An 18,820-nucleotide genomic window follows, 5' to 3' on the forward strand; every position below is an offset into this window, starting at 1 on the left:
GTTGTCAAGCAACACTTGCTTGCACATAAGCATTTGAACATAGAGTTTTTATTATCTATTTTCACATTTATTGTATTTTCGGTTCTAATTTATATATTTTTATTCTATAAGTGGCCACTTTTAATGTTTGATGAAGTGAATTTTTCTCTCAAATGTGATATTTCACAATATATTTAATGTTGGACAATAAACCACATTTTAGAACGTCAAAAAAATCATGAAAAAATATAGGTTGAGACTAAAATTATAATAAATATAAAAATAGAGACCATAATATTTGATATTAAAATAGAAAGACTATTTTGATGAGTTATAAAATAAAATATAAAAAAATGCAATTAAACATATTAATTATTTTGTTGTATGTACTACATAATTAAAATAAATAAACTATTTTAACTACTTTGGCTCTGTTTGGCAAAAATAGCTTATCGTTGATAAGCTAGCTAATAGATTATGACTGATGGCTGATAACTTTTAGCTGATTAAAGTGTTTGATAAAATTAACGATTCAACTGACTGATAAATGTAAAATGACATAAAATAACATCTTTAATTCAATAATTTTTTTTTATCAAATTAATACTATTTAAGATACTTAGAATTTAATATTTTAAGTTTTTTTGAATATTTTAAGTTTATTAATTCAATAAATATATATTTCAAATATTATTATTAAACTAATTTTTATATGTTGAATTTTTTTAAAAAAATATTTTTTCTTTTCGGTTGATATACTTTATGAAAAAATAACAACAAAAAAATAACAACAAAATATATTCACTAACATAGTATAATGGAAATTGGCAGCTACATAGTGTGTTAGACTTGATTCTATTTCTGGACCACGTTATTGAGCAGAGTTCTCGGTTGTACATCCACATCAGAACACTTGGGAGATGATAAACCATCATGGCCTTACTCATCAAACGGTATGTTCTCTGTAAAGACAGCTTATGAATTTCTCCTAAATGTTAATGCAATAGGGAGGGCTCTATGGAACAATGTGTGGAAATGGGAGGGACCTCAAAAAATCAAGTGTTTTTTATGGTTGATAATTAATGACTGGCTGAAGACAAATGAAGAGAGGAACAGATGTAGACTGTCATCACAGTCGAACTGTCCACTTTGCTCGACTGAAACGACACTACACTTGCTGCGCGACTGCGATTTGGCGAAGCCGATTTGGCATCAGTTCAGGTTTAATTTTAATCATAGAACCAATGATGATGAAAGGAGCTGGTTTAATACACATTTAAATCGTAGTTTTGTGTATATACATAGAAATAAATCATTATGTCTTTGAGGATAAAATCTTTAGTTAGCAGGCTGTTGTAATGCAAGTTCAAAACCTCCTATATGAGATTCACATGGCTGAAGCTGTGTGTCCCCTTAGGCTGTTGCATTTTTACAGTTAAGTTTTAGCTTTCAATGTATATAACATGTATGTACACCCTAATATTGTCCATAATGCCTCTTGTTTTTTCATTCTCTGTTGATGAATTTGCAGCATTATGAAGATTTGGAATAGACTGGGGATATAACTCAAGAGTTATACTTGCATGGTTGGTTACTGGTTATGAACATTTTCAAATATGGAAAAGACAACTTATGATGCTGAGCTATAGGGAATGCTAGAAACTAGAAAGCCTCTTTGGTTAAGTTGAGACTGGGAGGGTGTGGGAAGGCTGAGCAACTTATGAAATTTACAATACATCCACTGCAATATTTTATAAACATCACTGCTGTTATTTTTAACAGCCTCTATTAAATATATGTTTGGATGGTTGTTAAATTCCCCAAAACTACATTGCCAATGTGATCTTGTTGAAACTACGAAATGTAGATTACGGCGGTTCACTTTGATTATCAAAGATAATCCGAACATGCACTTAAGTAGTATTAAATAAAGACGATACTCCAGTCAATGTGCAAAATAAATAAATAAAGACAATCACTCAAAAGTTAAGAATAAACAAGCCACTGCAAAAATTATGATTGGTTATTCGAGTAGTGTACTTCGGTTCTTCCAAAACACTACAAATCGAAAGGCTTCTCATCAAAAAAAAGATCTCCAACATTAGATACAAGAATAAGCAATCTTATATTTCTGCTAAACTACAAGAAAAACCATTTAATTTTATCTAAAGAACCAATGAATAATAATCACAGACACAGTTGTGTCTTCACTTCTTCACCTCTTCATATTCTGCCTCAGGAGCCTGGTCTCCACCCTCAGAACCACCACCAGAAGAGGGACCGCCACTTGAACCACCACCACCCATGTGCTCCCCGATTTTAGACACGGCTTTGTTGGCAGCATTTAGCTTGGACTTAATTTCATCCACGTCGTCCCCTGCCATTGCACTTCTCAAATCTGAAACCGCAGTTTCGATCTCCTTGGCCACTTCACTAGGAATCTTTTCTTTATATTCAGCCAAACTCTTCTCAATGCTATAGATGGACGTGTCCGCACTATTTCTGACATCAATTAAAGCCTTTCGTTCTTCGTCTTTCTGAGCATGTAGTTCTGCTTCTTTCACCATCTTTTCGATCTCATCGTCGGATAGTCCACCAGACGACCTAATAGTGATTTGTTGTTCTTTACCAGTGGATTTGTCTTTGGCAGATACAGTAACAATGCCATTAGCATCAATGTCAAAGGTGACCTCAATTTGAGGCATACCTCTAGGGGAAGGAGGAATGCCGACAAGCTCAAATTCTCCAAGCATTTTGTTGTCCGAAGCCATTTGACGCTCACCCTGTAACACTTTAATACCTACTTGTGTTTGATTGTCAGCTGCTGTTGAAAAGACCTGGAACAATTATGTCACAGGTAAGGAAAACATTCAGCCACAACATAAATACAAATAATTTAATAGTAAATATTTTTATCTTCAAATGTGCGCAAGAAATTTCTAATAAACATAAGCATAGTTTCAACAACCAATTACTTTGGAAAGACTGAATACCCTTTCCAAGATTGACAACTAAGAAACAATTGTATTTAAGAATCATCAATAGATTTAAGGATTACCTGACTTTTTTTGGTAGGAATAGTAGTGTTACGGTTGATTAACCTGGTAAAGATGCCACCCAGAGTCTCAATACCTAGAGAGAGTGGTGTTACATCCAAGAGCAGTAGCTCTTTAACATCACCCCTTAGGATACCACCCTGGAGTGCTGCCCCCATGGCAACTGCCTCGTCAGGATTTACTCCTTTACTGGGAGACTTTCCAAAGATCGCTGAAACCACCTCTTGGACTTTAGGAACCCGGGTCATCCCTCCAACAAGAAGAACTTCATCAACATCCTTGGTAGATATGTTTGCATCCTTCAAACAGCTCAGACATGGAGCCCTAGTCCTTTCAATCAAGTCATTTACTAGAGCCTCAAACTTAGATCTAGTCAATGTTATGTTCAAATGTTTAGCACCAGATGCATCAGCAGTGATGAAAGGAAGGTTTATCTCTGTCTGAGATGTAGAGGACAATTCTATCTTAGCTTTCTCAGCAGCTTCGCGAAGCCTTTGCAAGGCAAGTTTATCCTTAGAAAGGTCAATACTCTCTGTCCTCTTAAATTCATTCACCAGAAAGTCTAATAAGGCATTGTCAAAGTCCTCTCCTCCCAAGAAAGTGTCACCATTTGTTGCTTTCACCTTGATAGAAAATTGTTATCAGTACAAACAAGCTTCTCATACCATTCCTTCTAACAGGTTAAGAAAGTATATGGACAGAATAAATAAATTAGCATACCTCAAAAACACCATTAGAAATTTCTAAGATGGAAACATCAAATGTTCCACCACCAAGGTCAAAAACAGCAATGAGGCCCTCCTTGTTGTTCATCCCATATGACAGCGCAGCAGCAGTGGGCTCATTGATGATTCTCAACACCTCAAGACCTGCAATTCTACCAGCATCTTTTGTTGCCTGCCTTTGAGCATCATTGAAGTAAGCCGGAACAGTAATTACAGCCTGAGTAAGTGTTTTTCCAAGATAAGATTCTGCAGTTTCCTTCATCTTGGTGAGAACAAAAGCACCAATTTGGCTAGGGGAATACTGCTGCCCATTAGCTTCAACCCACGCATCTCCATTTGGAGCCTTAACAATCTTGAAAGGAACCATCTTCATCTCTTTTTGGGTTTGAGCATCATCAAAGCGCCTACCAATCAGACGCTTGATACCAGAGAGTGTGTTTGTTGGGTTTGTTACAGCCTGACGCTTGGCCGGTGTGCCCACAAGCAGCTCCCCTTTCTGGTTGAAGGCAACCACAGATGGTGTAGTTCGTGCACCTTCAGAATTCTCAATGACTTTTGGATTCTGAAAATATATAAATTAAGTCAGCACAAATCCCATCATTGAAAAAATTGGAACGCATACAAACATATTCAAATCAACAAAGACTTACCTTTCCTTCCATAACGGAAACACATGAATTAGTTGTACCCAAATCAATTCCAATGACATCATTTCCAGCAGGCCTTGAACTGCATAATAAAAAAGAAATCATGAGTAACTTGGATATAATATTGAAAACATGGCTTATCTAATAGAACTGCAAAATAATAACCAAAACAACAATCACCTGAATGGTCGAGACAAACTTGACCAACTGTTACCTACATATGCAGGCTTAGTGTTGCCTGTCAACTGCAATACAACAACAAAGTAAGAAAAAATTACCTTCAGAATAATAATCAACTTATCAAAACACTTAATACAAAATGGCACGGCAATTAATCATAATTCTATAGACAAATTCTGTAGCGTAGGCTAAAAACAAAATTCCAGCAATTCTAATACCGTACAGTAGAAACCATTAGGCTAAGACTGATTTTTATAAAAGCAATATCATTGGCCAACAACGAAGTTGGTTAACACAAAAACACAATTATCTAAGAAAAGCGCACATAACTACATATGTAATGTAACTACTCTAACACGAAAATCAGAATTATAATTATATTTTTCCTTTCGCGTGAATTACTCATAATGTACTGTACAACTATATCCAATAACAACAAATACACAACAAAATCAATTGCCAAACCAAATAAAGACCAAAATTCAAACAAGATGAGCCAAAATCTGAACTAAAGCAAATAATGGATAGCCGAAGATGATCTACGAAAACTTACATAAAATCTTAAGCTCGAAAAAATCCTATTACAAAATCAGCTTTCAAGATATTAAAATTCAAAGATCTACACAATAAAATTAGGAGTTACATTCCAATTTTTCTTTTCGTGCGAGTTCTCGTGTGCAACGATATCCAACAACAAAACTAGTAAACCAAAAGCGAAAATCAAGAAATAGATAGCTCAAATAACAAGAACACCAGAAAAATCAATTGCGAAAGTCCAAAATTCAAACAAACTGAACCGAAATCTAAACAGAATCAAGAGTTAAGAGATGTTACCGAACGAAGAGTAGAGAAGGAAGCAGAAGCAACGTCTCGGCGACGGAGAGAGCGGAGCAAGGCGGTGGCAGCAGCCATGAGGAGAAGAAAAGGATGTAGAATTAGTTATCGGAAATGAAAGAGAGAAGAGAATTGGGTTTGGTATATATATGAGGGTTTAGTTAGGGTTTTTGGTTAGTGCTAGATTATTCTAGTTCTTCTTCTTACCAAATAAAAATACTAGAGAGGAAGATTCTAGATCGATTAATATACCATACGATGTCGTGTCGCCAAGTAATAAATGGAGTTTCATCAATCCGAGTATTGGATTTTGGGCTTCTATTTTATTTTTTTTACAAATTTTTCTCTTCTCACCTCCGGTATTTCTTTTCTAACACTCAAGTTTCCATTTTTACCCTTGAATAAATATGTCGGAAAACATTTTTCGAATTTTTTTTGTCTTGTAGAAAAAAATTCGGAATGTATTTTCCGTAGTCTTTTCAAATTTGAACAAGAAAACTTCGAAAAACGCGTTCCAAAATTTTTATACAAGGGCAAAAAAAGAAAAACGGGGGGTAGAAAAGAAACACGGGATGGGAAGAGAAAAATTATTTTTTGACAAGGCTTCGCCCCGTATATTATTAGTTATAATTTATTATTAAATTATAACTATTTTTTGTGAAGAATTGAGTAGTATATGAATCTATGTTTAGTCAATATGAATCTATGCATAAAAATATGAACAAAACAATAAAAAATTAGAAATAGTTTAGTCCATAAAAAAATTTATAGAAAGAATATAGAAAAAATAAGATCAATATATTATCAACAAAAAAAGATCAATATGCATGAAAATATGAATATAGAAATAGAAAAATAAACCATAGAAACATAAACATAAACATAAACAATATGCATAACAATAGAAACATAAACATAAGTCAAAAAAAGAAATAGAAACATAAACAATATTTTTCATAAATCACCTAAATATTCCTAATTATCCATAATATATATATATATATATATATATATATATATATATATATATATATATATATATTCCTAATCAAATTTTTAATTTTTTTATTAAATAAAATACACGGGACAATTATTTATCACATATGCCTAAAAAATTGGATAAATATTTGTCATTATAATATATTCGTTTAATAAGTTTTACAAAAAATAACACAAATCTCTCACCCTATCCTGTGTTCCGTTTTATAGCGGATTGTCCCATCAATATTTTTTTTAATTAAAAATATTGACAAAAATAATTAAAAATGTACAATCCTGAATGCTAATCAATCATAAAAACAATTTAAGGAAACCAATTTTTTTTTTTTGCCCGTGATGGTCAATCTGCTTCCTCTTTTGTGTATATACTATATATAGTTACGTTACGTATATGGTTGTGTTTGCCTATTTGATCGGCATGTAGTAACAATTGCATATTATATAGATAGATAGATGTTATGGTCATTTTCAATTGTTCAATTCCTTTCATTCATCCATTGGAGCATGGTATCCATCTATTTTATATTTATTCATAGACCCCTTTCCTTTAAATTGTTCTTTCCTTCCCATTGCCAATGTAGGTTGTGTATTTAGCAAGTATCATGACCATAAAATCACTTGTACAAATCTGCATGTAGAAGAGTAGAACATAAAGTTTCAAATAGATTATGGTGAGGCATAACAGTCAAATAGGCTAATAGTTTCAAATTTCAAACATCTAATCTAATTTGAGTTACATTTGCATCAATAATTGCCAATAAAGAAGGAGATATAAATACTTAAATGGATACAAGTCTTTGCCTTGGCCACAAAATTTAGTCACACTCGCATAAAATTACATATTATTTAATAAGAAATGCTTATTACAAACTCTCTGACACACCTACCTCCCGTGTGATTAAAAAATTAACCCGACATTGAGTACGGACAAGTTCGGGTTATCCGATCCATCCTATTATACATGTAGCCTTTACAATATTTAGAGGGTCTTATGACAAAAGATGGAGGGAGTACTTATTAGACATAAAGAGTCACCTTAAAACACTGGATAGCAATGTGATTATGAGGTAAACAAGAATTTTGTTAACACTAAAGTTCAGAGTAGGAAAATTGCAATCAATGTATTCATTTCTAACCACAATATTCAGTGACATTTAATAATTTGTATACTAAACAAAAAACTATGCTCTTAACCAGAAAAAGAAAAAAACACTGGTTGAAGGTAACCACAAATAGTGTAGTTCGTGCACCTTCAGAATTCTCGATGACTTTTGAATTCTGAAATGATATAAATTAAGTCAGCATAAATCCCATCAATTAAAAAACAGCAACACATACTAACAAATTCAAAGCATTAACGATTTACGAACCTTTCCTTCGATAACAGATACACATGAATTAGTTCCTTCGATAAATCGGCTGGCTCCTGGTCAGGCGGCATGTCGTGGTACAAGTGTATGGATGAAAAAGCTTATGTTTGAGAGGGAGCATACCCTTAAAAAATGGATGGATTCACACTTGAGGGGGAGATTGTTTATATTTCAAGTGTGAGTTGAGTCCCACGTTGAATGAAAAAGTAGATTTGAACATTTTATAAGAAGAGGAACCACATACCTAATGTCTTAAGTTTTAGGTTAAAATGTGGTGTCAAACTGATTAATGTGATGATCGGCAGACTCTCTCATGACCCAGCACAATCTATAAACTAGTCATATCAAACAATTGTTCACATAGGAGTATTTCATTAAGGCCCTCCATGCGATAAAACTTGTATAAGAATAGAAACTAAGCCAACATTGATAAAATAGCCGAAAACAAGCAAACACCAGACACTGAGAAGGAAAAACATAGAAGAGTTAAGAGATGTTACCGAACGATAGGCAGAGATGGAAGCAGAGGCAACATCTCGGCGGCGGAAAGAGCGGAGAAAGGTGGTGGCAGCAGCCATTGGGCAGAAGAGAATGTATATTGGCAGCAGAGGGGTTTTGTATACTTTCAGGGTTTAGTTTTAACTTTTTAGACAAGTTAAAAAATAGAAAGGGGTTTATATTTATATGTCACATCATCAAAAATAAATTAAGTTACTATTTTTTAGGGGGTGTATTGAATTAAGATTTCAAAAGACTATTTTGACAAAAAAAAATCTTGAGAATTTTAAAAGACTTTGTGAGATTTTATTGATTTTGTGAGACTTTTTTAAAAGACTTTTTACAATCAAGATTTTAACGCAAGAAATTGTGAGATTTATAACACAGACTCTTGAGATTTCTAGATACTTTATAAATTTTTAAGATTTTAATGACTCAATAAATTTGATACAAATTTATTCTAAATAATGAATCAATCAATAATTAATAATCAATGAAAATAAATCATTTCTTAAAAAAAATCAATGAATCAAACAAAATAAAGGGGAAAAAAAAACTATGAATGAAGAAATTGCAATTCTTAAGATAAAATCAACTAATCAATATACTATGAAAAAAGAAAAATAAACGAAGACTTTTCTTTTTAGAGAAATTTGTATTGAATTATTGTTTTGGTTGCTAGCAAATTATGTTACAGAAATTTTCCTGTGGCATAGATTGAAACGAAACACATATAGTTTGCTTTTGTATGGATGTATATGATAGTCATTCAAGAAGAAGATGGTGTAAAAGAAAGAACGTGAACTCCAATCTTGCTGACAGGAAAAAAAAAAGTTTATAGAAGAAAAGAAAAGTCTTGAGGGTTTGAGTGAGATTGTTGGATGACAAAAGTATTTATATTTTCAACCAAAAAGTCTCTCAAAATCCATTTCACAAAAGAATCTATCAAAACCGGTATATTTTTGAATACCTAGAGACATTTTTAAAGTCACAACGAATTTCAATTGAATACCTACTGATTTTGTTGCATTAAAAAAAATCTTAATTGTCTTAATTGAATACCACAAGATTTGTTTATATTTTATAAAAGTCTTGATTGAATACCACAAAATATTGTTTCCACAAAAAAATCTTTTAAAATCCTTTAAAATCTTACTCCAATGCATCGCCTTTAGTACAAAAATTTAATGAACGAACTACAGTGTAATTTTAAAATTAGGGACCAATTTTATGAGTGAGTGAAAACTTGAGGATTAAAATTGTAATTAAGTCTTATATTCCATGTAAAATAAATTTTGTCAAAAATATAAATAAATAAAAAAGATTTTTGTTTTGTGACTTATTGGTTGAGCTGACAAAATGGTTCAACTCACCCTACCTCCTCGTAATTAACCCTTCTAAAGAGGAACGGATTGCCCCGTTAATTTTTAAAATAAAAATATTAATTAAAAATATTCACAAAAATATTTATTATTTAAAAATATACAATGTTTCAATTTTCAAGCCACCATTAATTATAAAAACAAATTAATTATAAAAAAAAAAAAACTTAGCATTTTTGTAATTAACTAGCTAAGTAGCACACTGTTTCAATTTTCAAGCCACCATTAACTCTAATTTTCAATAGATGTCATAATTTGAAGCAACTGGATATCATACTTTTCAATATGATATCTATTGAAAATAGAGTTAATTGCATCTTAGTTTCATAATTTTGTTAACACTAAAGTTCAAGGATTAATCTTTTGAAAAGAGCAGGAAAATTGTAATCATATTCATTTCCTAACCATGTAAAGAAAAATACACTGTACAAGTTTATGTGATCACACACCCTGTCTCCCAAGAAGGGGGGGAAAATGAAAGAATAAGCAAAAATCTTTTGCTTGATCACAATCTCTCATTTCATCAGCCAGAAATATGTGCTTCATGAGGATTCCATTTGTGCTTCTTTTGATTCTTTTATTGACAACTAAATGTCAGTTTTACAAGTTTCTTCTGTGTGAGCCATTGAAGAAAACCATCTGATAAGATAGTTTTTGCTTGTGAGTGAGTGTTACATTCTTATAAACAGAAGAAGTGTGTAAATGAAACCGACACTCTAACACCATTAAATCCGAAGGTAACCCCCTCTCGCCGCATCATCTATTCTTAACGGTTTCCTGAGCAACGACTTCTTGTTCAGTGACCAGCTTTTTCCAAGAGTTCTCTTTTCTCGCCAACCAGTAACTATCCGTCTATAAAGAGCTGGGAAAAGGAAACAGAGTAGTACAAAAACAAGCATAGCGACACAGAGTAACATAACATTGCGAAAACCATCCTTTATCTCTGGTGAATTTTGACCTGTCCATGGAACTCCTCCAACATTCATGCCAAACACTGCAATCAGAGTCCAAAAATCAAAACCATAAAGCTTTGCAATGCCTATAGATGTGAATTATAAAAGATCGCAAATAAGCAGATTTCTAACCTCCTGTTATGATGGACAAAGGGAGGAATATTATTGAAAGGAACGAAAGATAATACAGTTTACGGTTTATTTGCTCCGACTGCCAACTGTCAAGACTAGCCTGTATTGCTGTGACACGATTAACTATAAACCCTACATTCTCCTTTAGCCTCCTCAACCTTCCAATTAGTTCTTCAAGGGAGTTAATGTCTTCGCTCGCAAACCATCTTTTCGAAGAGGATTTTTCTTTGACACGAAGATACACTTGTTCTCCATGGGCAATCACCTGAATTAAAAATTTAGGATTAAGGTAATGCAAGACGAAAAGGAAGCTCGGTCCATACAATCTAATTTGATAAATACCAGAACAAAAATAATGGAAACAGCAACACCATCTTTGTTCATTTTTCCATCTAACAATACAAAGAACCACTTTTTAGTGGCAGTTTTATGTATAACCTCACTAAACTGTCAGAACGGTGACAAAAGGAACTCATGCATGCATAACAAAACGCATAAATATCCTTTTATATACCCTATCTCCCAGATTAATATTTTATGAATCCAAAATATACTGTTATTGAATCTTGATGACAATGATTATATTATGATGATGGGGATGGGACCCACAAGGCGTCAGTCCTTATGCTTGATTGCAAAACTATAACATCTCTCTTCATGATTCATTGAAATAATGACTAATCCTTCTAGAAGCTTTCAGTTTATCCTCTCAACTCTCGGGGTTTATTTATAAAAATAAATCAAAATGAATGTATAAAATGAGTGAAGTATATCACCTGCAGGAGCCGCTGCAAATTAATATGTAATTTAGGGAATCTTCTATCATCTAGCATTTGTTTCTTCAAATCATAACCACCTACAATAAAGCAAATTCTGTTTCCTTAATTCCATTCTTCAAATATTGTACATCAAGGATGTAATTTAGAAGCAACTTGAACCAAATGTTCAAATATTGTGTTGGAAAAAGAAATTTCAGATTTTACATATGAGAAATTATTCCTTGACATCAAAATTTTGATGTCAAATATAATCCTCCGGTTTTCGGATGTATTTTTGACGTGTGTAAGTTGTAGAAGATAAAAGACAAGACAAAGATATAGATATAAATACATACAGTGTCTGTATTTTGATGGTCCAATAACACAACCGAATCGACTGATGCATAAAACCCACCCAGATAAACAAAAAAGCTTGCTATTAAATGCCATGTAAACATTCAAATTATCTTATACATACACTAGCCATACCAGGAATTTTTCCCCTTGTTTTGCCTTTTGGTGCCATGTGGACATTCTAATTATTTTATAAACTAGCCATACTAGGAGTTCTTCCCCTAGTTTTGGCTTTTAGCCAGGGAAGATGGTGTAAATAGTTAACAATAACAATTATATATCCATCCAAACAGTCTTTCTGTAAAATATTATGCTCTATAAGCCATTCCACGTAGAATTAGTGGTAAGAACATTTAAAGGCGCAAATGTTTTACCACCGCCCTGCACACATCCGAGGACCCCAAAAACTACAGAAAGACAAAAGGCAATACAAGGATGCAAGCTCAAGGCTATATTTTGGACAAAAGGTTCTGTCAATTTTCAGCAAAAGTCAAAATCAAAATACATTATCATGAAATCCATTATGTCTAAATTTGCATGGATAAGTACAGGTTTTCATGAAATCCATTATCATATAGTCATTATCTATTATGTCTAAATATTAAGATGTGGAAAAAGGAAATAAGTCCTACAGACTTTACTTGAAATTAGAGGAACCGCTGTTCTCATTGCAAAAATATTTTTTTCATCTGAAATAAATGCTTTCATTACCAATCCCTTAAATTTCACTAATCTGCCCTTATTTTACATTTTAACATAACATAGTAAATAACAACTTCCAATATTTAGACATATTTTAAATATAAAGATAAAAACTTCCAATGACATCAATTTTTTAAATAACAATAGTTTTCCGTATACGTTGAAATTAGATTTTGCATCTAAACTGTTGTGTAAGCATGCGAGGACTTCTGTGTAAGAAAATAACTAAAAACTTATTTTAATTGAGAGAAGCTCCTAAAAGCCGGAAGCTAATCTAAACAGGGTCTTGGTACTAGTTATTACATTCAATCAAGCAAAGTAATTATCACAAATTTCAAATGCCATCCGTCTGACAATTTCAATACTCCTACAGCCGAAAGAAAACAAAATGCGTCTAAATTCACATTACAATTCCTTTTAAGTCAGGTAATAGAAACTAAGCTAAACTTCCAGCAATTAAGAACAGCTTGAATTTGTAAGATTTGAAGCATGAAGAGAATAAAAGCTGAGAATGATTATATCCTAGAAGCCATTTAACTAGGAATGGTACAAGCATATAAAATGTTAATGTCATTATTAGAGAATAGGAATGCTTGGGAGGGTTGAAAGAGCGTATAATGGGAATTACCTTTATCCAGATCAAGCTCCACAGAGTCCAACTCCATCTCAAGCTTTGTCACAAGATCTTGAAGCTGATCTACATGTGTGTCAATTATATGAACAACAAGTTCTGAGACAGATCTAGGAACAGGATTGTCAGCTTCCTCAGAATGATTCATAGTCAATAAGAATTCAAGAACATGCTCCTTAATCACTGTCCCACTTCCTTCTTTCTGCTGACCACTAAATCGAGAGGAGCTTTCAACTCTAGGAATTTCTGAAAGTAATGATTCACCCATGCGTGAGAAACCTAGCCGAGGAACACGTCCCAATGACACGGTAATCACCGAATTCTCTGTAACTCTAGCAGCAAGTCTAAATGTAAAATCACTAGAAGGAGGGCCAGGCGAATTAACCCGAAACACAAGTGCACCATCAACATGTGCACAAAAGGGTCCATTGCTAACAAGTGAAAGAATATCTTGGAGTTTCAAAGGTGGACATAAAACATCAATCAAATCCTGTGCAGATTGCGCCAACTTTTGATTCCCTTTTGGAAGTTCCACATGGTACCAAGAAAACTCATTCGCTCGTCCTTCCACCGCATCCAATTCCTTTTCTTCTTTTTGATAAAGGTCAGCCAGATCCCATTCCTTATTATAAAAATTCCCCAAACCATCAAATATATAAGCTCTCTTCTTCACCAAACCAAAAGGATGAGAAGGATAATATCTATGCTCATCCACAGGACTTCCAATATCCATTTCCTCAGCTCCCCCATTCTCCATTACTCTATGCCTAGCTAGTTCCATAACTACCACAAACTACCCCCAAAACAAATCTTCTAACACTAATTACACAAAATATTATAAAACAAACAACTTGATCCAGAAACTCCAACTTCAATATTCAAATCCCCAATCTCACATGCATTATAATCTCAATTTATGAAATTGATCCAAAATAACTAAAAGTATTGAAAACCCAGAAAGGTAATCAAATGACCCAATACACAACTTGACAAAAATCTTGTAAAAAACCTCACTTTACACAATATGAATCAAACCCTGAATCAAAATTGCAATAAATTCTTCTTAGCCCAGAGTAAATTAACAGTATAATCATAAAATTAAACATTAATTTTACTCAATTTAAAAAAAAAAATAGAAATGGAAATGCATTACCTTGTTGAATTGAATTACTGAGAAATTGAATCTGGATAGAGCAAAACGTGACAAAATCAAAGGGAAGAGAAAGAGAAAGAGAATATATTGAAAATGAAGTAGTTTGTGAGGTTGGTTCTACGAAACTTCCAATTGGGATTTAAATATCTAATAAAACCTAAAATTTCAATCTATCTATCTATCTATTTTCGCTAAGATACAGCAACTCTGAGTTATAAATTTGTTGTCTTTAAACTGAAAATTGTTGCCGGAAATTTAGTGCATTTATTCAAACTTAAAACTATAATTAATTAATTAATTAATTAAACGCGTTAAGTTGTTAATATTTTGCCATATATGTAAAAACTTTAGATTGCTTTATATAAAAAAAAACAACTTAAAAATCGAGTTGGGATCCTCTGCATTTTCTATTGTTTCCATTGCTTTCATTATCAAAGTTTTTAAATATTTTTTGGATGTATAAATGATATTTGGACCCATTTAATGTCACACTTTTACATTTATATTCTCAAAACTATATATAATAATGGAGGAAATGAAAATAATTGGAAATGGAGAGGATCCTAACTCTTAAAAATCTATCCAAAAAAAGAAAAAAAATCTTAGATTTACATTTTTTTGGTCAAAAAAAATCTTAAATTTACATTTTTATTATCTTCGAAAATGGTTATTTTTCTTTTAAAAGTTAGTTTTTTTTATGAACAATTACTATAATGAACTTCTATTTTCATTTTAGAGAATGGTTATATTGACTCCAAGAGTAATTTTAAAAAGTTATTTTACATCCCCATCCTTGATTTTGTTTAAATCTAATGGACTAAAATTAATTCTCATTAATAATGATAGACTTCATATTCCCCAATTATTTCTCATCACATTTATGATTTTTTTTTTTTGACAGTTTTATAGTTTCCCTTTATTATACTCAATATTCATTCTTTTCTTAATTATATTTTTTATACCACAATTAATAATTGTTAAAATAAGAAAAGAATAAGCAATATCCACATATTCTTTCGAATCTCATGTGCATTGTGCAAGAATGATTTCTTAACCATGAAAGCAAAAAGAATGTATGAAGTGACAATATTACATCTCTCTATAAATAACAAGTTGAATTTGTTGATTTTTTTAACCGATTGAATTTGTTGATGATTTTATATAGGGACATGTAAACATTATCAAGAATGTCAAGTGTGATTCATTAAGATTAATTGTAATCTTATATATGATAAACCTAACCCTAAAAAAGAATATGTCAAGAACCTTTCTCTTCTACTTCCTGACGATTTTGAGGGAACCTTTCTCTTCTACTTCCTGATAAAAATAAAAGTTACCAATTTTACATTTATATTTTTAAAATTATATAATAATGGAGGAAATGAAAATAATTGGAAATGGAAAGAATCCTAACTGAAAAATAATGGCATGAATTGAAAACCGCATAAATAGAGTATATAGAGAATGAATTGGAAATGACTAGTATCACAATTTCAGTTGTCAAAAAAACTAGTATTCACATTTCCACACGGGTAAAAATGCGACGAAAAGAATTAACATTTTAATATTTTAAATTAATAAATATAAAATAAAAAATTGATAAAATTATAACGTCCATAAATCAACATGCTCAAATAAGTCACACAACTTTTTTTTGTCTTTTGACTATATGTAATAAATGAATCTATATTATAATTTAAAATGTGTATAATAAAATTTATGATTAAGAAAAATACATGAAACTTTAATTTAAGATAAAACCAAAGATTTTCAGGAAAATTGTACACAAGTTTCACCTTTAAAAAAAACAACTATGCACGTTTGTAAATTTTATGCTCAAATAAAAAAAGGTATTTTCTTTAAACGAATAAAAAAGTATAGTTAACATGTGCTCTCATTTTAACTATAAATAAATTTTTATTTTTTAGATTAATTAAATAAGTAATGTATTTGGTCTATATACGACCATATACATTAATTATTCAATGTATTTAAAATTTAAAAATTTGTTTATAATTAATATAGGATGAAATATATAATGTTAAAAATGTTGAATGCACAAAATTCCAATAAAATGTTCAAAATTAAGTAAAATTTAAACAAAAATAAAAATAGAAAAAGTGGAGTTTCCATCTTGTCAAAATAAAATAAAACAATAAATGGGATAATTCAGGAAAGAAAAAAAAAAGATAAAGTAAAGATAAAGAAGATTAAAAGACATGGATAGTTCTATTCTATCTCTGTCTCTGTATCGTGAGATCCACAATGAATGACCCATGTGTACAGCAGCAACAACATTAACATATCAGTGTTTGAAATAACAATGAAAAATTATAGGATTCAGTGAGCTTCCATTTTCAGTTCCACATTATACCATTTTAGAATACTGTATGGGTTTGGAACCAAACTACATCACCAACCTGTGATAGCGATTGAACTTGACTTTTGTTTATAGTCATTGCTACACAAAGAGTCAACGAGAACTGTCTACGCCTAAATTTAAATGGTAGTCCGGAATCGCTAGGAACCAAATTCATCCTTGGCACAAATATCTTGTCTCCTGCATTTTTTTTCTGTAATTACCGTTCCACCAATAAAGTTCTTCCCCAAATCAGTTACGGTTAGCCTAGTGCCATTACACAAACCAGCTGCTTGATCAATGTTCCTCATAAGCATGACATGACAACTGACTTTTAGTTTTAACCTGTGATTAGGAATTCCTGAACACTTAACGTCATTCAAAAATTCCGGAGTAAACCAGTCAGGCTGGATTTCTGAGTTTGAATCTGACTGACAAGCACTAGCAAGTAGCAATGACATATTGACCATTTTCATCGGGACCAGTTTCACCATTACCAATAGAAAGTATCCAATCTGCAAAGTTTTAAATTTCTTCTTCCTCAAATTGAATTGTGGATGAGCCTAACCTCATATTTTTGGCAAGCCTTAGAACACGACAATAACTCCAAAGGTTGGATGAATTAACTACCGAGCTTATAATTGTCTTGCCTACTTCCCTTTCTGACAACAGGTAAAATCTGTCTGAAATCAGCTCCCACCACAATTGTCATTCCACCAAACGGTTTAGTTTTGGCCTCTGGATTAACATAAGACATTACATCGCGCGTTCGCGCATTGTCTTATCAAATGCATCAAAACAAAACCTATGCATCATCGGTGCTTCATCCCATATGATAAGTTTAGTTTTTCCAAGAAGTTCAGCCCTTACACTCTTTGATTTAATATCACATATAGACTCTTCAGTTAACAAAATTGGGATAGCGAAAGTAGAATGAGCTGTTCGTCCGCCTGACAACAACAACGCTGCAATACCACTTGAAGCCGCATTAAGAACAATTTCGCTATGATCTAAGGGCTGCAGAGAAGGTATTCCACAAAAATGTTTTACCAGTGCCCCCATAACCATATAAAAAATATAAACCACCATCACCAGTCGAAACTGAATCAATAATCCCATTATAAACAGACCTCTGTTCCCGAGTTAGCTTCTGCAACATTGATTCATGTAATTTGGTCATTTCCTGTTTATCATAGTTTAATTGATCCAAAATTAACCTGTTGCTGGAGTTGATTGCTTTCAATATGTCAGGATACGACATTGATTTAAATTTTTTGAGACTCTTCCCATTCGAGCGAAGCAACTTTTCAACTTCAATCAAACATAAAGTCTTCAGATCATCATCGCTGATGCGAAAATCTGTAAATAAGTAACTCAAATACTGAGAACGGAAAAGAATGATTATTAATTACTGATAAAGTACATACTTTGATTGTTCAGTTGTTTTCTTTTTTCAAATAGAATTCCATCAGTCAATAATATCCATGTAGCTTTCCAAACAAATTGGGTTCATAATTAATAAAGAGGCAAATATACTTCTTAACTGATGCCCAGAACCCAACTCACCTATTTCAGTAATTGCATCAATAAACTCTCTATCATCATCTAGTAAATCCAGGGCACCACATTGTCATACCCTAATTTTGTACTACCCTCTTTTTAAATTATTTTTCACCCTATTATTTATTTATTGGTTTTTATTTTATTGTTATTATGCATTATTAAAATCAAAGACTAGGGTTTTTGAAATTTTTCTAAGTATAGAAAATTTCATGTTCATGGAGCCAACTTATCAAGATCGTATCTTCTTCGGCAAGTATCATAAATTTGCAAACAAAGACTCTTTGGAAAGCTCTCGTGGCAGCTTGAAATGTGGCAAAAAGATTTGAAGTCAAAAGGATCTTTACAATGCTTAAATTTGATGACCAAAGTTGAATCTCCGAGTTGTTGAAAATCTGAACACTTAGAATTTTTCTAAGAGTTTTGATCTTGCCAAATGCATGACTTCATGGACAATTTGTGATCAATGCAAGCAATCATTTTTCATGCTAGAGGATGATATTTGAAGGTAACATGGCATAATTCATTATTGTGGAAATACTAAACCA

General features: G+C 32.1%; 2 protein-coding genes and 1 pseudogene across 2 annotated transcripts; all 3 read right to left on the reverse strand.

Annotated features, from left to right (window-relative positions):
* Positions 1-1,965: 1,965 nt before the first annotated feature.
* On the reverse strand, positions 1,966-5,723 carry LOC123910543 (heat shock 70 kDa protein, mitochondrial-like). Its single transcript, XM_045961688.1, has 6 exons — positions 5,422-5,723; positions 4,588-4,652; positions 4,411-4,489; positions 3,756-4,322; positions 3,038-3,658; positions 1,966-2,816 (listed from the first exon to the last, which is right to left on the reverse strand). The coding sequence occupies exons 1-6, from the start codon at positions 5,497-5,499 to the stop codon at positions 2,187-2,189; spliced, it is 2,040 nt and encodes a 679-aa protein (XP_045817644.1). The 5' UTR covers positions 5,500-5,723; the 3' UTR covers positions 1,966-2,186.
* A 4,328-nt stretch (positions 5,724-10,051) lies between these two features.
* Positions 10,052-14,604, reverse strand: LOC123910544 (zinc transport protein ZntB-like). The gene is made up of 5 exons (XM_045961689.1): positions 14,354-14,604; positions 13,198-14,236; positions 11,532-11,611; positions 10,756-11,020; positions 10,052-10,664 (listed from the first exon to the last, which is right to left on the reverse strand). The coding sequence occupies exons 2-5, from the start codon at positions 13,979-13,981 to the stop codon at positions 10,396-10,398; spliced, it is 1,398 nt and encodes a 465-aa protein (XP_045817645.1). The 5' UTR covers positions 13,982-14,236; positions 14,354-14,604; the 3' UTR covers positions 10,052-10,395.
* A 2,127-nt stretch (positions 14,605-16,731) lies between these two features.
* Positions 16,732-18,105, reverse strand: LOC123904572 (annotated as a pseudogene).
* Between the last annotated feature and the right edge of the window lie 715 nt (positions 18,106-18,820).

The sequence above is a fragment of the Trifolium pratense genome, linkage group LG2, assembly GCF_020283565.1.
Source record: "Trifolium pratense cultivar HEN17-A07 linkage group LG2, ARS_RC_1.1, whole genome shotgun sequence".
Taxonomy (NCBI): domain Eukaryota; kingdom Viridiplantae; phylum Streptophyta; class Magnoliopsida; order Fabales; family Fabaceae; genus Trifolium; species Trifolium pratense.